This window comes from Ovis canadensis, chromosome 13 (assembly GCF_042477335.2).
Source record: "Ovis canadensis isolate MfBH-ARS-UI-01 breed Bighorn chromosome 13, ARS-UI_OviCan_v2, whole genome shotgun sequence".
Classification (NCBI taxonomy): domain Eukaryota; kingdom Metazoa; phylum Chordata; class Mammalia; order Artiodactyla; family Bovidae; genus Ovis; species Ovis canadensis.
The window spans coordinates 43,124,519-43,144,862 of record NC_091257.1 but is presented as its reverse complement, the minus strand read 5'-3'; the positions used below and the strand labels follow the sequence as shown (position 1 = coordinate 43,144,862).

General features: G+C 45.6%; 1 protein-coding gene across 7 annotated transcripts in view; it reads left to right on the top strand.

Moving 5' to 3' along the window:
- The window catches only part of FRMD4A (FERM domain containing 4A), a 518,054-nt gene that overhangs the window by 401,443 nt on the left and 96,267 nt on the right, over positions 1-20,344 (top strand). For all 7 annotated transcript variants that reach the window (XM_069547510.1, XM_069547509.1, XM_069547508.1 and 4 more), the window contains exons 8-11: positions 8,666-8,749; positions 14,216-14,281; positions 14,550-14,607; positions 19,636-19,722. In XM_069547510.1, coding sequence (XP_069403611.1) covers positions 8,666-8,749; positions 14,216-14,281; positions 14,550-14,607; positions 19,636-19,722 — 295 coding nt within the window. The remainder of the gene's footprint in view (positions 1-8,665; positions 8,750-14,215; positions 14,282-14,549; positions 14,608-19,635; positions 19,723-20,344) is intronic.

Sequence of the window (20,344 nt, the reverse complement as noted above, 5' to 3'; positions counted from 1 at the left end):
AAATGAAATTTCTGTGGGGAAAAAATATACCATCTTGATTTTTTTTGTTTTTTGTGTGATATCTGTTCTGCATTTTTAAAGAGCGTTTGTGAATTAATGGAATGAAATAATGCTTACTGGTATCTGAAAATTCCAGGCTTGTAGGTGTTGTGGTTTGGTTTTTGTTTTTTGGTTTTTTTTTTGGTCTTTTTGTCAGACTAGGTGATGCCTTTTAGGCAGTCATAGGTTAAAGGAGGGCTTCCCAGGTGGCTCAGTGGTAAACAGCCCGCCTGCCAATGCAGGAAACTCAGGAGACCCAGGGTTTCATCCCTGGGTTGGGAAGATCCCCTGGAGGAGGGCATGACAACCCACTCCAGTATTATTGCCTGGAGAATCCCACGGAGAGAGGAGCCTGGTGAGCTACAGTCCATAGAGTCGCATAGAGTCGGACATGACTGAGGCCACTCAGCACACACACACATGCAGGTTAAACGAAGAACTTTAAAAGATCAACAGGAAAAGAAGACAAAGGGCTGACTTTCTTCTAAAAGACTTTTTTGGTAACATAAACATTTATATAGATTACTATCTTTTAAAAGATGACAGCATTATTTTCTTGCTGTGCTAAAAGAGCATTGAAAGCTGATTAATTGCAGGCGGCAGTCTATAAATCACAATTCTGAGCCTCCAGCATCATTACTTTGCACTTACATAAGTAGTTTTACTACTGCAAGTCAGAGCTCAGTTTTATAGCAGTCTTAGAGCATTTGATCATTTGGGGTATATTTTCCTACAGTGTTTTAATTGGCCTCTTGAAAGAAAGCAGCTGGTATGATCATATAGTAAGAGAAATAGATTTACTGAGACTTTTAGATAATTAGTAAAAAAAAGAAAAAGACTTGGACAGCTGTGTTTGGAAGAGTCAACATTTGGAATACAACTTACATAACCTATTAGTATCTTTAATACACAAACTTGCAAATTTCCCTATTGGAAAATTCCTAGGAAAAAAAGTCATCTGTTAAGCTTGAAACACATGGAAGCCCCAAGAAGAGTTTTTGTAAGAAGAATTTAAATGTATATAAATCTCATATATTATTTTATTTTATCAAGAAAGGAGAAAGGAGTATGTGATATTTTCCCTTGACTTATAAAGGACTTGAGAGAGAAACAGCTGGAATCTCTCACACCAGCAGGACCTTTTGAAAGGAATGGAATCTGAAATTTTGAAACAAAATGTTCAAATGGAAAAGTTATTACAGAAAGCTTTGTTTTGTGCACAACAGTCCGTTTCACTGAGCTTTTCAAGTGTGTAATTCACAGTTTCCAAACATAGAAAAGTATTCAGATAGGGTAATTTGCAGGATGATATTCTTCAAATCCTATGGGAATTGTTTAAGTAAAAAGTGAAAGAAGAACTTGTGTATTATGACGGCTTGTCTCATTTGCTAAGCATTTCTTTAATATCAATGTTATATTTTGAGTTAACCTTGATAACAGCAAAAAGGTTTACGACTATGACATTATGTCAGTTGTTCAGAATTAAGATTCTGTCTCAGAAGCATAATGTTGTAGAAAATTAATCAGTTGCTTTTTCTTGTGCCCTTAAAATTCTTGCCTCACCTTGTAGGCTTATAAAAAGTTTTTAACTTGCTTTGAATTTTACAAGTTTACAGCTATGTTAGAAACTCACAAAAGTTGTTCCTGTCTTCCTAGAAAACCAAACTCACCAATCGAGAAAGAAATCATTATTTAGATAAATTAGCTTTTAACATCAGAAATAAAGGCACATACATACTGGCTTTGCCCCTCCATCCAGGTGGCAAATTAGTGGGGCATATTCATCCATGATGCATGCCTGGAATCCATAGTCCCATGCTGGAAAAATCAGAGGGATTCCGTGTGCTTCCCAGGTGTCTCCAAGTGTCATGACAAGAGAAACGTCGTAGCCTTTGCCCCCAGCCACCAGCTCTGTGAGCCTCCCTCCACCCCTGAGAGAGGAGGTGATAGGGAAGAGATCATCACCTTCTGTGCTATAACCTGAACTTCAGCTTGGTTCACAAAAGGAAAAAAGGGAAAAAGGAGAGAAATTGTTTCTTTCATGGTTAATTACAGTCAGCAGAGATCATCTACAAGGCTCCTTATTCATTTGTCTCAGAGTTTTCTAGATCTGTTGTACCCTTGGATAAAGCAATACAGACCCACATCTCTGAAGCTTTTCCCAGTGTTTCTGAATTGAGAGCTGTGTGGGTTTTAGATGGTAATGCAGGCTATCCTGTAACACCCACGACAATCTCTGGGACAGCCCCTGGACCCCAGTCTGTTCACACTTCCGCATCAGAATGTGGACATTCACACCAAGTGGAAGAGAGAGAAAGGTCAAACATTAGGTTTGCCACCCAGTTGGCTAGAAGGGTTTTTTCTATATTGTTTCTTTGACTCACTGGGTCTTCACGCGGTGCTCGGCCTTCTTTAGTTGCAGCATGTGGGCTGAGTAGTTGCTGTGCCTGTGCTTAGCTGTGGCATGTGGGATTGAACCCAGGCCCCCTTGCATTGGGTCTTCACTCCTGGACCACCAGGGAGGTCCCTAGAAGGCTTTGTTTCTTACAGGTTTTCAGATTTTGGAATTGTGGCTAATGAGGACCCGTAATATTCTTTTTTACTTATGAAACCCCTCTTCCTGGAGCACTTGACCTTCATGATACACTTACGAAATATGGAAGAGTTGGTAGAACATTAGCTGCCTGTTACTGCTTCTGAGTTTCCCGTTCATCCTTTCTGTAACACTAATGTAGCCTTCTGGCTTTAGTGCTGTAGCGTTTTAGTACCAGGGGACCTCAAAACCACTGGTTTCAGGAAGAATTCTTCCATGGAAAGCCAGTTCTATTTGCCCAAGTTTTGCCCTGTAAATTATGAACATCTTACGTGACCCAGAAGGAATCTTCTGAAAAAGCATTCCCTCATTTTTAAAGGACAACAAGGACTTCCCTGGTGGCTTAGATGGTAAAGTGTCTGCCTACAATGCGGGAGGCCTGGGTTCAATCCCTGGGTCAGGAAGATCTCCTGGAGAAGGAAACGGCAGCCCGCTCCAGTATTCTTGCCTGGAAAATCTCATGGATGAAGGAGCCTGGTGGGCTACAGTCCATGAGGTGGCCAAGAGTCAGATACGACTGAGCGACTTCACTTTCACATGCACCTTGTGGATTTTGCTAATACTCCTATCAAGTTTAATTCTTGCTTTCTTCACTTTATGGTGTCTTGGTTAAATGTATTGTAGCTGTTTTTGTGTGTGTGTGTGTGGCAAATCCCCTAGTTGATGTATTGCTAGAAAGCTTAGTTTTCCAGAGTAAGTCCTTCAAACTTCCCGTGTTTTATGACCAGGGTAAACAGTAAAAGCAAGGTCCATCATCTTAAGGAGAAAAAAAGAGCCTTAAATCAAAGACCAACAGAGCATTGAGAGATCACTTTTTTGCTGGCAACATTAATCACTATCTAAAAGTTTTGAATAAAATAAAATATTAAAAATAAGACTTCAGTTTTACTCTCAGTTTAGCAAGTGACTTTCAAAGAGACCTTTTTTCTTTTTCTGTTAATAAAAGTGGAACCTAACCTTTGTTTGGAACCAAAAACTGTTCTAGAGTGTTTTATAAGTTGGCATTTATCAGGTACCCTGAACTCTGGGGGAAATGTCCAAGTGGAAGATCTTGAGAGAGAAAGCTGGGCACTTCTAGTACATTCTTTTGGTTTCAGCTTCCCAAGTCCCTGGAGATAGAGTGACCAGCTGTCCTGTTAAGGCAGCTTTGTGATTTGCAGTCCGAGTTTGGCCAGATCGCCTGACGGGCGGTCCCCCTCTAAGTTATCACAGATGTTTACAGACAGCAAAAAAGCAAACAGGACGTTTCTACATAGCTGTCCTTTGGGAAGGTTTAAGAGCCCTGGATCCCTTCCAGAATGTAATGGATTTGGACGGGTTTCACGCCTTTGTGATTTCTTGTTGTATTTCTCTGTGTCACCTTGCCCTGGGGGGAGCGCTCGAAAAGCCACTGCTGCTCCAGCCAGGATGTCAGGCCTGGGACTCTCATCAGGGATGCTTGTTTGCCAACAAATGAGTGTTTAGTGGGTAAGACAATCCCTTCCTCCTTTAGTTCCATCCTTCCCCAAATATGCTTTAGATGAGTCTGAGTAAACCCAAATCCGTGCCTCAGCTTAACTGCCTTTCTTACAGTTGCATCCAGTAAAATTCAACCCATAGGGTGCCTCCCTAGGCACTGATGAGTCAGTGAATCAAATCCCTGTTCTTGGGGAGCTTATAGTTAATAAACAGAGATCAGACCCAAAAACTCATTATTATGGGCTCTTGGGTGTTTGGGGACCTGAGTATTTCTTTAAGCTATGTCTTAATAGCACGAGTAAAGATCCCAAGCTGTGCTTGGGAATTGAATTTTCCTAAACATAAGGAGGCGACCTGTTTGAAAAGCTCCAGTGACTGACAAATGTCTCCTACCCAAACTTGGACTCTGCCAGCCTGGCACGGAAGATCCTCAAAATCTTATGCCTAGTCTGCCCTTTATTTGGCCAGGCTGCCTATTATACACCACCTACCCTGGTTGATCTCTTCAGTTCATAGTGCCTGACCTCCATACTCTGCTGGATTCCACTAAGAAGAAAAATGAGATTCCTAATCTTTTCTTCATGAAGGTCCTGCCCTAAAGCCTACTTTTACACTAGAGCCCACAGAGACCATCCTTTCCTCCACGCGTTTCAGTTTGTTGTTTGAATCAACATGATCCAGTACTGCCCATGTCATCGGCTGCCTTTTAATTTGTACCTCTTGCTCCATGCCCTTAATTGTGAGCATCTTTTGACTGAGGACTATGTCTTATCCTTTTTATTTTAATATTTCCTACACTGCGTCCTAATAGCAGGGGCTCCATAAATACATTCAACCTATTGATTATTAATCAATAAATTCTTGCCACTTGAGTGATAACAGTTCAAGACTTGGGTTTATTGATTTCAGCAGTTACAAATTGAGTTATTCTTTCCAGTTGGTTGTTCAAAGCCAAGATTCATAAACTTCACTGTCACTGTTTCTTGTGGGGCTTCTCTTGTGGCTCAGCTGGTAAAGAATCCACCTGCAATGCAGGAGACCTGGGTTCGATCCATGGGTTGGAAAGCTCCCCTGGGGAAGGGAAAGGCTTCTGTTTCTTAGTCCACTTGAAAAATGCCCTTTCGAGGAGTAGCATCCATGTGTTTCTTTGTCACCATGTATGTGAACTCGAAGTCTGGAAGTGGTTTTGCCCAGTGACACTTGGCATCCAAAAGGCATGGCTGGAGGCAGTGTTTCTGGCTGGTTGGGGACCCACAGAAAGTCATGTGATTCCAGCATTCCTTCTTCCTTTTCTATTTATCTACTGAGCACCTGTCTCGTTGCTTTTTAGATGCTACTGTCCAATGTCCAGGCCGTCAGTCTTTGCCTTGCTTTTCATGAACAGCATGGAAGCTGCTACTATAGCTGAGGTTAGACCTGTGTGTGAAGGCAGGCTCCACAGGTGGCCTCTGTTCCCCAGCAGGGCCCTCGAGACACTCTGGTGGACCAGTACAGAGAGGCCCCAGTACACACCAAAACCATCCCAAAGGGAGACTGCCGATGGCTCTAGAGGTAGACAGTGGGGGCCGACACCCAGATGTCTTGTCCCAGTGGGGATGCAGGTCTGCTGAGTGCATGTGGGGGAGTCAAGCCTCTGAAAACCCCTGGTTAAACTTGACAAGTTTAAAGTATCTCCCAAACCTGAGAACGTGTGAGTCTGCAGGGAAAGTCTGGTCTGGGGACCAGACACATAAGACGTCCTTCTCAGTTCAGTTCAGTTCAGTTCAGTCACTCAGTCATGTCCGACTCTTTGCGACCCCATGAATCACAGCATGCCAGGCCTCCCTGTCCATCACCAACTCCCACAGTTCACTCAGATTCATGTCCATCAAGTCAGTGATGCCATCCAGCCATCTCATCCTCTGTCGTACCCTTCTCCTCCTGCCCCCAATCCCTCCCAGCATCAAAGTCTTTTCCAATGAGTCAACTCTTTGCATGAGGTAGCTGAAGTACTGGAGTTTCAGCTTTAGCATCATTCCTTCCAAAGAAATCCCAGGGCTGATCTCCTTCAGAATGGACTAGTTGGATCCCCTTGCAGTCCAAGGGACTCTCAAGAGTCTCCTCCAACACCACAGTTCAAAAGCATCAATTCTTCAGCACTCAGCCTTCTTCACAGTCCAACTCTCACATCCATACATGACTACTGGAAAAACCATAGCCTTGACTAGTCAGACCTTAGTCAGCAAAGTAATGTTTCTGCTTTTCAATATGCTATCTAGGTTGGTCGTAACTTTTCTTCCAAGGAGTAAGCGTCTTTTAATTTCATGGCTGCAGTCACCATCTGCAGTGATTTTGGAGCCCCCCAAAATAAAGTCTGACACTGTTTCCACTGTTTCCTCATCTATTTCCCATGAAGTGATGGGACTGGATGCCATGATCTTCGTTTTCTGAATGTTGAGCTTTAAGCCAACTTTTTCACTCTCCTCTTTCACTCTCATCAAGAGGCTCTTTTGTTCCTCTTCACTTTCTGCCATAAGGGTGGTGTCATCTGCAAATTGATATTTCTTCTGGCAATCTTGATTCCAGCTTGCGTTTCTTCCAGTCCAGCATTTCTCATGATGTACTCTGCATATAAGTTAAATAAGCAGGGTGACAATATACAGCCTTGACGTACTCCTTTTCCATTTGAAACCAGTCTGTTGTTCCATGTCCAGTTCTAACTGTTGCTTCCTGACCTGCATACAGATTTCTCAAGAGGCAGGTCAGGTGGTCTGGTATGCCCATCTCAGAATTTTCCACAGTTTATTGTGATCCACACAGTCAAAGGCTTTGGCACAGTCAAGAAAGCAGAAATAGATGTTTTCCTGGAACTCTCTTGCTTTTTCAATGATCCAGTGGATGTTGGCAATTTGATCTCTAGTTCCTTTGCCTTTTCTAAAACCAACTTGAACATCTGGAAGTTTACGGTTCACGTATTGCTGAATCCTGGCTTGGAGAATTTTGAGCATTACTTTACTAGCGTGTAAGATGAGTGCAATTGTGCGGTAGTTTGAGCGTTCTTTGGCATTGCCTTTCTTTGGGATTGGAATGAAAACTGACCTTTTCCAGTCCTGTGGCCACTGCTGAGTTTTCCAAATTTGCTGGCATATTGAGTGCAGCACTTTCACAGCATCATCTTTCAGGATTTGAAACAGCTCAACTGGAATTTCTTCACCTCCGCTAGCTTTGTTCATAGCGATGCTTCCTCAGGTCCACTTGACTTCACATTCTAGGATGTCTGGTTCTAGATGAGTGATCACACCATCGTGATTATCTGGGTCATGAAGATCTTTTTTGTACAGTTCTTCTGTGTATTCTTGCCACCTCTTCTTAATATCTTCTGCTTCTGTTAGGTCCATACCATTTCTGTCCTTTATCAAGCCCATCTTTGCATGGAATGTTCCCTTGGTATCTCTAATTTTCTTGAAGAGATCTCTAGTCTTTCCCATTCTGTTGTTTTCCTCTCTAGTACCTAATAATCAGCTTCACACCTTCTGAGTTGTTTCTGGACCTTGTCAAAAGCAAATGACTCGTATACAAAACAGAAACAGACCCATAGTCATAGAAAACAAATTCATGGTTACCAAAGGGGAAAGGGCTTGGGGGATAAATTAGAAGCTTGGGACTAACGTACACATGCTGCTAAATACAAAATGGTTACCACCAAGGACCTGCTGTGTAGCATAGAAACGTTCGCTCTTTATTTTGCAGTATACATATGTGTAAAACTGAATCACTTTGCTGTACACCTGAAACTAACACAACATTGTAAACCAGCTATACTCCAATCAAAAAAATTTTTTAAGTAGAACTTTTTGAAAATTTGAAAATATATTGTAATTATCATATTTCAAAACATAAGTAAGTGGGAATTTCTTTATTACTTAGGAAGAAAGAGGTTAATACACTAGACCAAGGATTTCTGAATGTAGATAACTTAGTATAGTGAAGCCATGCCTTATTTACAGGCTGATAACATTTTATAAAGAACACCACATTTTATATAATAATGAATTTTTAAATTATCTTGGTTTTAAAGAGCAAATGTTATTGATTTGTCAGATTTTGGACAACAGTTTCTAGTATGTGGTTAATCCAGGCAAAGAAAACTGGCCTATGGGATAGTGGGGGAAACAGTTTAAGGCGAGAACAGTCAAAAACAGCTCCATTCTCAGAGCCCACAACTGGGTCCCGAGGAGCTCCCTAAGGTCCCCACTTTGGGGACACTGGTGGCTCTTCTCCCACATTCCTGTTGCCCAGGGACACTTATCTGTGCCCGCTTGGCATGCAGGGCTTGAAAAGAACCCTCAGGCGTCCCAGAGGGCTCCACCCTGCCCTGCTGTGTGCACCACAAGGATAGGCCACCGGGCTCTGCATGCTGTGTGTCCCCTTGTGTAACTAAATCAGTACAAAGAAAGCTCCACTTTCCACTAAAGGGGCGCAGATGTGGGGTGTGAGGACCAGATGGCGGGGGTCGGGTCTCCTGGCATGGTGCAGTGGTCTTCTCCCGGGCCAAGTGTGTTTCTGCCATGCCCGCTGTCTGCCCCTGTCTTGCAGCAATGAAGTGGTGAGGACTGACCTGAAGAAGCTGCCAGCGCTTCCCACACAGGCCCTGAAGGAGCACCCCTCCCTGGCTTACTGGTAAGACCCTTTTCTCTGCATGCCCCAGTCATCCCCCTAAGGATGGAGCCCCTTTGAGGGAGGCAGGGGACTCTGAGTGACTGTCCACCCTCCCCACCACCACGGGTCAACCTGGTCCCCAATCAGAGAGTGATTCCAAACTGTATCCAGTGGCCTGAGCCTTCATGAAACCATTTTTTGCATTTATTTAAATGACAAGGAATATGAGAGCTGTCTTTCCTATTTTCTTTCTTTGCCTCTTTTTTTTAATAAAAGGGAAAACTTCTAAAATTTCACTTTGGATGCCTTGCCTCCTTGGAGATCCCTTCATGGACTGCTAGAATTTCGCTTTGGGATCCTTGTCATTTAATGACAGGATGTGTGGGATTTTGAGATGTGGGAGAATGAGAGGGGTTTCCTCTTTGCAGAAGAGGGAGGTTGATTCTTTTCTTTTCCCACAGTGTTTCATATCTCCCGATGTAGCTGCTGTGTAACATTACACCATAGTTCATCTGTTAGGCCCTACACTACTGATTCTTAATGAATCGGGCGTTTGAACTGTTCCCAGATTGTGGTTCAGGTCACATTGGAGTGGGGTTTGCGTGGCTGGGTAGTGTGCTGAAATACTGTAGGGCCAGCGAGCCCCAACCACTATCCTTTGAAAGCAAAACGCCACTTTCCTAATCATTCTTACGACTCTGTAACCAAAAGCACTTTTTGTTAGGCTTTTGAAAGGGCTTTTATTTAAAAATAATAAGATATAAATCACAGAACAGGTCAATTTTCTTGCATCATAACATATGACTTTTCAGCATTTCTCTAATACACTTTATAAAGTTTACAGTGTATAACATTTCATCTTGTCCAGACACCTTTCCAGTTGCCAGACTAGTAGTTCAGTCATCGGGATGGCTTCAGGGGACTCCTTTGGCTGGGATGGGGTGCATCTTACTGTGGAGGGCGTTAGCAGGGTGAAACTCCAGGACATAAACCATATCTTGCCAAGAGACCAAGTGACAGGGCAGCTGGACAGGAAATAAAAGGGCTGAACCCTGAGACTGGGAGCGTCCACCTGTGTGCTGCCATTCTCGGTTTCATTTCTCTGAACTGTTTTGTTGCCAGTCTTCCTTTGGTAGCGTAGGTGTGATAAACAGTGCTCAGAGCCTTATAATTTGCCTTCAAGAACAAGATTGGTTTAACACACAAAGGCTTTGCATGTGTCAGTTTCCAAACTTCCAGCCTGGCAGCGTGCGCATACAAACACCCCAGATGGCACTCTTGTTTCCTTTTTTGTGGAAACAAATTGCCCTCTACCGAATTCCTCATGCTCCCTGGGCCTTACCTTCTCTGCCCTCCCAGCGGTTTATTTTCAGGAAACCAGTGATGAAGGGACTGGAGCTGCAAGGAGATAGTTCACAGAACTGGTGGTTCCTACCTGGTGAAATGTATTAGCCAGCAGAGGCTGTAATGTTGCTGGCTTGTCTGGAGTCAGAGTTGCTTTGAGCCTACTGAATCCCTCAGTTATCTCAGTTGTATGTTTCCAAATGTTGTTTACACCCTGGCTGCTCCTTTCCGAGCTGTGAAGTCCTTTCCTCTCTCCCCTTCCTGTCTCCGGGTTCCTTCTGGGTTATCTCCACAGCCTGCTCTGTGCCCAGAAATCCTCACTGAGCCGTGACTCCTTCCTTCATGCCGGTGCTCTCTCTCTCGTCAGTGTGAACAGCTTCATCCTCATCCACGTCTCTAGCTGTCCTGCCAGAACAGCCCTGCATCTCTGTGACCAGGCCCACACTTTGGGACCCAGAGGCACCATGTTACTGTCTAAATGTCCTAGGAGGATGACAGGACAAAGGGAGGGATGCTTTTGAAGCAGGTGCCCCCAGGTTCTACAGCTCAGCTTCTACACAAACAGGCCAGTGGCATGAACCATTGTCATGATGCATAGCTTAAAAAAAAAAAATGCCCATACACGCAGATGCAGTGGACAAGCTTCAGGCCTAAAGAAGCCATAGGGATCCTGTCCATGCTGGCGGGGAAGGCATTGCAGCTTAGTGAGCAGAAGAGTAGGTTTAGGATCCCAGCCATGTCTCTGAGCTACGGGGTGATGACAGTCCAGGAAGCTCTGCTGCCTTGATTTTCCATCTGTAAAATGGGACTAACCGTAGCAGCCAAATCCAGACTGTAATTAAGGGAGGAAATATTAATAAACAAGCACATAACGCAGTTGGAAAGTTGTGAGTGGTACACAATAATGCCAGATCATCACCCAGTAATCCTCTCTGCTCATTTTCCTCAAGCGTTCCACAGGCTTGGACTTCTCACCCTGCGTGATCTCCTTATGGGAGGGTGGCGTCGAGTCACGCAGTGCCCAGGGCCCCAGCACAAGGCAGCATCAGGGCCCTGACCTGGCTTCTCTTGCTGCGGGACCACAAATACACCCAGACAGGGCGTGAGGGGTCCTTTACTCTGAAATCACTGGCCGCTGCAGGCTGACGGCTCCTCCGAGACAGGGAGCCCATGGCCGTCGCCTTGTTTCTGGGTTCCCTGCGTGCAGAGATGATTGACCTTAGCAGCACGAGCCAGCCCCTGCCTGGGGGCACCATCAGCCTCGGTCACTTGCCTTTTTGCTTCATGTAACGCCATATCCTCCAAGTGGTGTTTGGGGATTCCATTTCCTCTGGCTGGTGGGTCTCTGACAGTAATCCCATGGAGGGGTGGTTGGTGCCATGATCATCCGTCAGTCCCCATGGAGGGACAGGGAGTGGAGCGAGTCCCAGGAAGTGTGGCAGCCGCTGTCACATGCCTGCCCATGGTGTTTCCACTGGGACCGACAGAGAGGGGAGAGCCAAGGAAAAAGGAGGATACCGAGGCCTCGCAGAGGGTCTCAGACAGCAGGAGAAGCTAGGCTAGAGAGGGTGGGGTGGCAGATCCCTGCAGCTGTCAGGCTCAGCAAGGCCCCAAGGGTCAGGCCATTTAGTTTATGAACAGCTGCACAGCTGCCTGCTGGTGTTTCTGACCTGCTGGTGTTTTTCCTGAGCCGTGCTGGTGTTCACCACAACAGCGCTGTATTGAATTCCACCCCCGCCTCATCCCAGCCTAGGGAGCCGGGGACCCTCTTTGCGACTCTGTACAAAGGAAGTGGGCTCGTAGCTCTACTGTGTGGCTTGACTCTGGATCTGAGGGTCAGCCTCCCTAAATGCCACATCCTCGTGTGCCCACCCAGCTCTTGATTCAGCGGGCAGCTGGAGAGGAAGCTGGAAGGGTGACCCCAGAATGTCCTGACCGCACTCTGATGGACTGTGAGGCTGGCGTCACCCCAGCAAGGACACTTGTGGAGAATTTTCTGTCAGGAGAGGGCCTTGTCCCCCTCAGTGCAGAGCCGCCATGGTGTGAGGTGTGTGGGAGCTGAGGAGAAACATGGCTGCATCTGCCCCTTTCTGAAGAGAGGGTGCTCGGACCCCGTAGACTTGACTCTCAGCTAGACAAGGGCCCCTCGTAGCCAGCCATTCCCCATCTGGGACATCAGGAAAGACACTTTCCTGCCAGGGGCCAATCTTGTACAAGTCAAATTTCAGAATACTAACATGCAGAGATATTCACAGAAGATTAAGCGAGTAACTAGAAAAAAAATAAACTACCCCCAAGTACTCAGTAATGAACATACAGATGTGTGCTCCGTTCCCCAGAAGTGGCCTCACTAACAGGAGGTGGGTGAAAGAAGGCTTTCTGCCTGCTCTGGGATGATGAATGAATCATAGATCATGAAGTTCAACTGAGGAGGTCTTGAGGGTTCATCCCTGGAATTACCTCCCATTGTGGAGTCCACAGGCTGTGGGGAGAAAGAGTAAGGTGGAGGCCTGAGGAAGAAGGTTCCAAGGTCCCAGAGGCCAGGTTTTTGGACTTGACCCCCCAACAGGTGGACTGTGGTTCCTGAGTTGGGCTTGGCATTTCCAAAGGCAGTGAGGTACAGGGTCACTTCCCAGGAGGCCCTTCACACCGTCTGCCTCGTCACCGGCGGGTGAGGCCCCCATGCCCCTCAAGAAGCGAGCTAACCTCTTGCTATGTTAGACCTGCCTGAGATTTCAGAAGGTTACCGGGTCCCCATCTGACTTCCGGTAGCTGCCTTCTTATCTCACAATGCTGCTGTGGGCCTTTTATTGCTCTATGATTTGTGTTCAATTCAGTTCAGTCACTCCGTCGTGTCTGACGCTTTGCAACCCCATGAATCACAGCATGCCAGGCCTCCCTGCCCATCACCAACTCCCAGAGTTTGTCCATCATGTCCATCGAGTCGGTGATGCCATCCAGCCATCTTATCCTCTGTCGTCCCCTTCTCCTCCTGCCCCCAATCCCTCCCAGCATCAGGGTCTTTTCCAATGAGTCAACTCTTCAGATGAGGTGGCCAAAGTACTGGAGTTTCAGCTTCAGCATCAGTCCTTCCAATGAACACCCAGGACTGATCTCCTTTAGGATGGACTGGTTGGATCTCCTTGCAGACCAAGGGACTCTCAAGAGTCTTCTCCAACACCACAGTTCAAAAGCATCAATTCTTTGGAGCTCAGCTTTCTTCACTGTCCAACTTTCACATCCATACATGACCACTGGAAAAACCATAGCCTTGACTAGACAGACCTTTGTTGGCAAAGTAATGTCTCTGCTTTTGAATATGCTATCTAGGTTGGTCATAACTTTCCTTCCAAGGAGTAAGCATCTTTTAATTTCATGGCTGCAGTCACCATCTGCAGTGATTTTGGAGCCCAAAAAACTAAAGTCTGACATTGTTTCCACTGTTTCCCCATTATTTCCCATGAAGTGATAGGACCAGATGCCATGATCTTCGTTTTCTGAATGTTGAGCTTTAAGCCAACTTTTTCACTCTCCTCTGTCACTTTCAACAAGAGGCTTTTTAGTTCCTCTTCACTTTCTGCCGTAAGGGTGGTGTCATTTGCATATCTGAGGTTGATTTGTGTTAACCAGCCCCAAATTCCCAAACTTTCCAATCCTCCTTGGACACTCTGAACCATTAACTGCTAACAGGGTAGAGAGCCCATGAATGTCCTGTCGAGGTCAGCACCGGCTTCCCCTTGACTGGGCAGCTGGAGTTTAGGAGGGGAGGAGGGCCTGACCGAGGTTGCCTGGAGCGTCCACGTGGACCCCCAGCAGTGGCCATCTGCATGTCCTCGTCCTATGTCCCTCCCCACTGGGATGCGTGCTCCTTTCATCCTCTGTTCCCACAAGGAGTCTGACCCCCAAAACCTGAGCTAAACTCAAGACAAAGACAAGTGGGAAAGTGGACTCTTTTGGTACTTCTGTCGCCCTGGACATCTCACTTTGGCTGGGTTTCAGAATGCTGCTTCCAGGACAATCATTCTTCCAGGAGCTGTTGGCTCCTTGAAGCTTCTTGTGAGGATGTGGGGCTCATGGTCTTTTCACAAGGAGGGCTTGGGGCCATCACCTGGAGACTGAGGTAGACTCCTTTTCTCGTTCTAGTGAGGACCGGGTCATCGAGCACTACAAGAAACTCAACGGCCAGACCAGAGGCCAAGCCATCGTCAAGTAAGTACCCCAGCCCTCCCAGTGCTGATGAGGTTGTGTGTGTATTCACATAGAACATGTCAGGGTTATTCAGTTCTTCTGGGAGAGACTCCAGGGGGTGGTGGTTCCATTAAATTTTCAAGTAAATAACCATTCTGAAAGCTTTCATCATGTACACACAGACACCAGTGTGTGTATGATACCAGTTCTGCTGAATGACCACGTGTGTGTGTGTGTGCGTGTGTGCGTGTGTGTGTGTGTGTATGTGTGTTTTGTTTTGTTTTCACAGCTACATGAGCATCGTAGAGTCTCTCCCAACCTATGGGGTTCACTATTACGCAGTGAAGGTAAGTGAGCTCATTTGGTGAACACTGCCAATATGCCCTAAAAAAGATTTTCATTTCTTTCTTTTTAATCTTAGTGAAGTTTTTTGGGGTTTTGGGAGGATTGCATGCTGGGGGAGTTGGGACAATGGAACACCACCACCTCCCCCTAGTGTAGTAAGCCTTGATTCAAAGACTCTCCAAAATTTACTTTCCCTTTTGTGAAGTGGGTGTGACAAATGCCTACTTCCTTTCAATTCTCAGAAGAATCCTGGAGATCAGGACCACAGAGCCTCTCAGTAGGAAGATTCCGAGGAACTATAGAGAACAAAAACTTAAGCAGAATCAGCAGTGTTTCTCTCAGTGGTCAGATGCCACGTAGGCAGCCAAATAGGAGAAGTGGGACTATGGGTTGAGAAATCAACAGCCTCTATCTTCTTAAATATGCTGATGGCAAGTCCATTGTGATACTGGCCCCATTGTCAATTCTTTTACATTTGATACATAATGTCCAAGACTGGGATCCCTTTGAAATAATGGATAATGATGTTCCCGGGCTCTTTTTTCTATCCTGAGAAAGGATTACTTCCTTTCCTTCATTTACCCGGACGTGAAGTTTATCAAAGTCATTGCCCCAAGTCTGGACAAAAGGAACAGAAAACCCCTCTGAATGCAAGACAGTCCCACCAAGCAACCCAGTATTCTCAGGCTCTTCCACCAATTTCCTTCCCCATGTTTCTACCTGATTGTATTTTTTTTTTCTTTAGATTTACTTAGTTACTCTATTTTTTGTCTGTGACTGGTCTTTGCTGCTACATGCAGGCTTTCTGCAGTTGCGGTGAGTGGCGGCTACCCTTCATTGCAGTGCTTGGTCATCTCACTGCGGTGGCTGCTTGTTGCAGAGCACTGGCTCTGGGTGCTCGGGCTTCAGTAGCTGTGGCACACAGGCTTAGTTGCTCCGTGCTGTGTGGGATGTTTCTGGATCAGGGATTGAACTAGTATCTCTTGCATTGCAAGGTGTATTCTTAACCACTAGACCACCAGGGAAGACCCACCTGACTTTAATTCTTTTAGACCAGAGTGTGCTGTGTTTCATTCATTACTGTGTCACCCACGGCAGCTTCAACGGCATTTTGCACATCCTTGGTGTGCATTTAATGGCCTGTGTCTTCCTCTAAACTGCAGCCTTCTGATAGCGAAGACTGTGTTGTATTATGTTATATATTTCTGGAATCCAGCAGAATCTAGCATAGGGCCTGGCATGTAGTAGGTGTCCAGCAAATATTTACCAAGTGCCTTTATTGAGAATTGAACTGAGTAGTTGGATGTATGCATTTCCATGATGGGAACAGATATCAGAGTGATATTTGTGGAGCTCAGTTTTGAGGCATATGTGGGGACTCCAGTCCCACCCAGCAGCTCATCTCCAGATCTATCACAGCCTGCAGTGGTTCAGTTCTTCCTGATGTCCTTCCAACACCCTTCCCACCAATGGAAGCTCTTCTTCTCTCTTCACCATGATGCATATAACTCAGAACCATGGCAGTCATCCCTGCCTTTCTCAAGTCTAAGCTATAGTCTTGTCATGAGAAGTATGACCTGGCCTTCTGGGCTAAATTCTGTCCCACATAAAAAGTATGAATCATCTAAGGAGACAATCTCTGTACTGCTCTGCCCAGGGATATGGCCACTGAAATCAGTGGGCTGTCAACTCCCCAAAAGGAAATTGAATTAGTCATGAAAAGAGATTCAAAATCCCCCCTGCTGGCTGCCAGGGTTCAACTCTTACACTGTGAGCAAGTCTAGAGCCCATGCCCATTTTGCCATCTTGCTACCATAAAGGAAACAGGAGGACCCAGCAATAGTCCTGACATTATTAAAAAGAGGCATATCACAGAAATCAAACTGTGAGTCTCTCTGTCACTTGTGGAAATATTCCACAGTGATGTTTAGCGGAGAAGTCTGAATTCATGAATGGAGCCAGTAATTCAGGAATCCCTGACTCCATTCCATTCTCTGATTCGCTGTTTGTTCTAAGCATGATCTCACCTCTGCTGCTCATAATTAAAAGAGAGATTAAGGGATTTCCCTGGTGTCCAGTGGTTGAGGAAACACCTTGCAAGGCAGGAGACACAGGTTCAATCCCTGGTCAGGGAACAAAGATCCCACATGCTGCAGAGCAATTAGGCTCCCACACCACAGCTCCAGGAGCCCCTGCACTGTAACTACTGCGCTCAAGCTCCACAGTGAAAGATCCCACATGGCAACTGCTTGCTGCAGCTAAGACCTGGCCCAGCTAAACAAATAAATACATATTGAAAGTAAATGGAGGCTTCCTTGGTGGCTCTGTGGTAAGGAATCTGCCTAGCAGTGCAGAAGACACAGGTTCAATCCCTGGTCTGGGAAGATCCCACATGCTGTGGAGTAACTAATCCTATGTGCCACTGAGCCAGTGCTCTGGAGCCTGGGAACTGCAGCTACTGAGCGGATATGCCACAACTACTGAAGCTAAAGCACCCTGGACCCTGCGCTTCCCAACAAGAGAAGCCGCCACGCTGAGAAGCTGGCACACCGCAAGCAGAGAGTAGCCCCTCCTTGTCACAATGAGAGAAAAATCCCGAGAAGCAGCGAAGACCCAGCACAGCCAAAAATAAATAAATGAAGATAATATGCGTGTGTATATATATAATAAAATAAACAAATAAAATAGAGATTAAGAAATTTGCTTCACCAACTACTCCACAAAAATTTTCTAAGGATTAGAAGACTATTGAGATAGATTGAGATACCTAGATGGAAAGGCTTTCAAATAGAACTTCATCTGGGTTTTACGAACACAGCGTAAACCTGAATTCTGTTTCCTTGTCAGCCCTGGAACTTGACAAAAGGACAACCTCTGATATGCACGCTATCTGCCATCCAATGAAACTTTAGAAATATGCTCCTTTGCTGTTTGTGAGAGACCAGAAGCAGACCTTGTGAATTTCCAGGTGCCAGGTGTGCCTGTGTGTTTGACTCTTGGAATCTCAAGCTTGAGGGATTACTCTCCCACTTATTTGGAGAAAGAGCCTAAGCAACTATATCAAGACTCACTGTTTGGTGGCCTTCCTTGTAAATTTCACAGTTGCCACGTCTCAGTGTGATGACACCTCTTGCCTCAACAATCTGAAACCACAGTGGCCTTCATCTGTCCTCTTATTCTGTTCTCCAAAACCAGTGCAGTCACATGGGCACTTTCCAGAGACGCGAGCTTTATACCTTTAAAGAAATTTAGAAGCTCTTCTAAAAATTAAAAATGTAGTTCTTTTGCTTTTTATCTTTGTGTTTACCTTGAAGCACACACTCATGCCCCACAAAACTCTGAAGCCAACTTTGAGTTTTCAGGATATCCGCTGTGGGCTCTATTAGGCCATTCATCCATGTGGCAATTAGAACAAATCCAGGGAAAGGCTGCTTGATATGCCCGCTGCCAGCTCCTAGCATTTGGGATCTTCTCATTAACAATCACCCTACTTGAATGGAGATTAACCATCTGGGGGCCAGAAGTCTCTGTTAAAGGAATAAACAGAGGGTCTTGACGTTTCTCATTCTGCCCCTGGAGTGTCTAGGCTTCAATTTTGTTACTTTGTCTGTAGCCTGAGTCACCCAGGCCAGCCCAGAAGCCACTATCCTAGTAAGTGAGCAGGATACACTGGGAAGCACCTGCTCACCCTGCACTGCCATCGGCCTGCTGGGGGCGGTGGGGAGGGGGTGGGGGAAAGGGAGGGTCCTAAGCACAGTAGGACGCAACGTTTGCATGATTTCTTTGCCTTTAAAATGAGAGGAGTTTGGGACTTCCCTGGCAGTCCAGTGGTTAAGGCTTTCCCTTCCAATGCAGAGGGTGCTGGTTCAATCCCTAGTCAGGGATCTAGAATCCCACATGCCTCAGGGCCAAAGGGCCAGAACATGAGACAGAAGCAATATTATAACAAATTCAATAAAGACTGTAAAAATGGTCCACATCAAAAAAAAAATAGCTAACATAAGGAAGAGATGCACAACTTAAGAAAAAATAAAAGTTGATATATGTATAACTGAGTCACTTTGCTCTACAGAAGAAACTAACACAACATTGTAAATTAACCCTACTCCAAAAAAATTTTTTTAAAATTAGAGGAGTCTTAAATGCATATTACTAAGTGAAAGAAGTCAATCTGAAAAGGCTGCATATTGTATGATTCCAACTAAATGACACCCTGGAAAAGACAAACCTGGTTGCCAGAACCTGGGATGAATAGCTAGAACACACAGGATTTTTAGAGCAGTGAAAATACTCTGTGCAACACTATACGATTGATACGTATCTATATACGTTTGTCCAGACCTATGGAATGTACAATCCAAGAATGGATCCTGAGGGAAACCATGGACTCTGGGTGACTGAGATGGGTCAGTGTAGGTTCATCAGTTACTACAAAAGTACCATTCCAGTGTGGGATGTTATTGATAGGGGAGGCTGTAGGGACAAGAATATATGGGAAATCCTTGTACCTTTCTCTGAATTTTGCCATGAACCTAAAACCGCTGTAAAGAAAATATAAAATAAAATCTTTTAAGGCACAATTTTTAGGGGAGTCACCTTTTGTAGTTTCCGTGGTTCCTTCCAGCTCTGACTGCTGATGACAGTTTCTCGGCTCGGAAGGTCATTTTGTCAGTGCTCAGCGTCTCTCAGATTTTCTTTAGTGGGGATGGGGGGGTGGCGCTGAAAACCTAAAGTCTTCGAAGGAGAACAGAGAACAAGGCATCCGCTTTTGACTCAGAATGGGGGAGAGAACCACAGCTGTGCTGCTAGTTAGGAATAGAGCTGGGTCCCCAGCCCAGGGCACTTTCCAAGTCACATCACTGAGCATCCTTTGATGATAGAGCACATCTGTCAAGGTAAATTGTAGAGAGATGGGCTCCATCCCTTTGAAGGAATTTGCTTTTCCCTTTGTCTTCAGATGAAGCAGGTCTCTTGGCTCATGTTTCTATCCTCTGGTCCCATGCTTACCCGTGCTCCTTTTGATGTCCTAGGACAAGCAGGGGATACCGTGGTGGCTGGGCCTGAGCTACAAAGGCATCTTCCAGTATGACTACCATGATAAAGTCAAGCCCAGGAAGGTAAGCATGCTCTCCTTGGTGGGCTAGTGGTGCTCCGGTGGAGGGAGGAACAGGCTGAGAAGTGACAAAAATTGTAGTCATGCAGCCTCAGGGCCTCTGGGCTCCCCAGTCTCCTGATAAGCGCGGTGTATACAAACTACTCCAAACTCATCCAGTCTGCCTTCTCTGGGCAAATACTTTTCCTTCCTGTCACTAAGGAAATGGAAGCTGTAAAATTATTTAAGGTAAGAAGACGGATTTCCAGGTGGCGCTAGTGTTAAAGAACCTGCCTGCCAATGCAAGAAACACAAGAGATGCGAGTTTGATCCCTGGGTTGGGAAGATCCCGTGGAGGAGGGCATAACAACCCATCCCAGTATTCTTGCCTGGAGAATTCCATGGACAGAGGAGACTGGCAGGCTGCAGTCCATGGGGTCACAAAGAGTCAGACATGACTGAAGTGACTTAGCGCATATAGAAGAAGAAGACTAGGTCAGCTTACCCAGAGCAGATGGACAACGGGACTCTGACAGACCATTCTGGCCCTTCATTCTCTGGGATGCTGTGCTAATGGGAATGTGAAGGAGTGTCTCTCTTGAATCCTGAGGCTAATCTGAGTTTTCCCAAAGGTTTTCTTTTTTGTT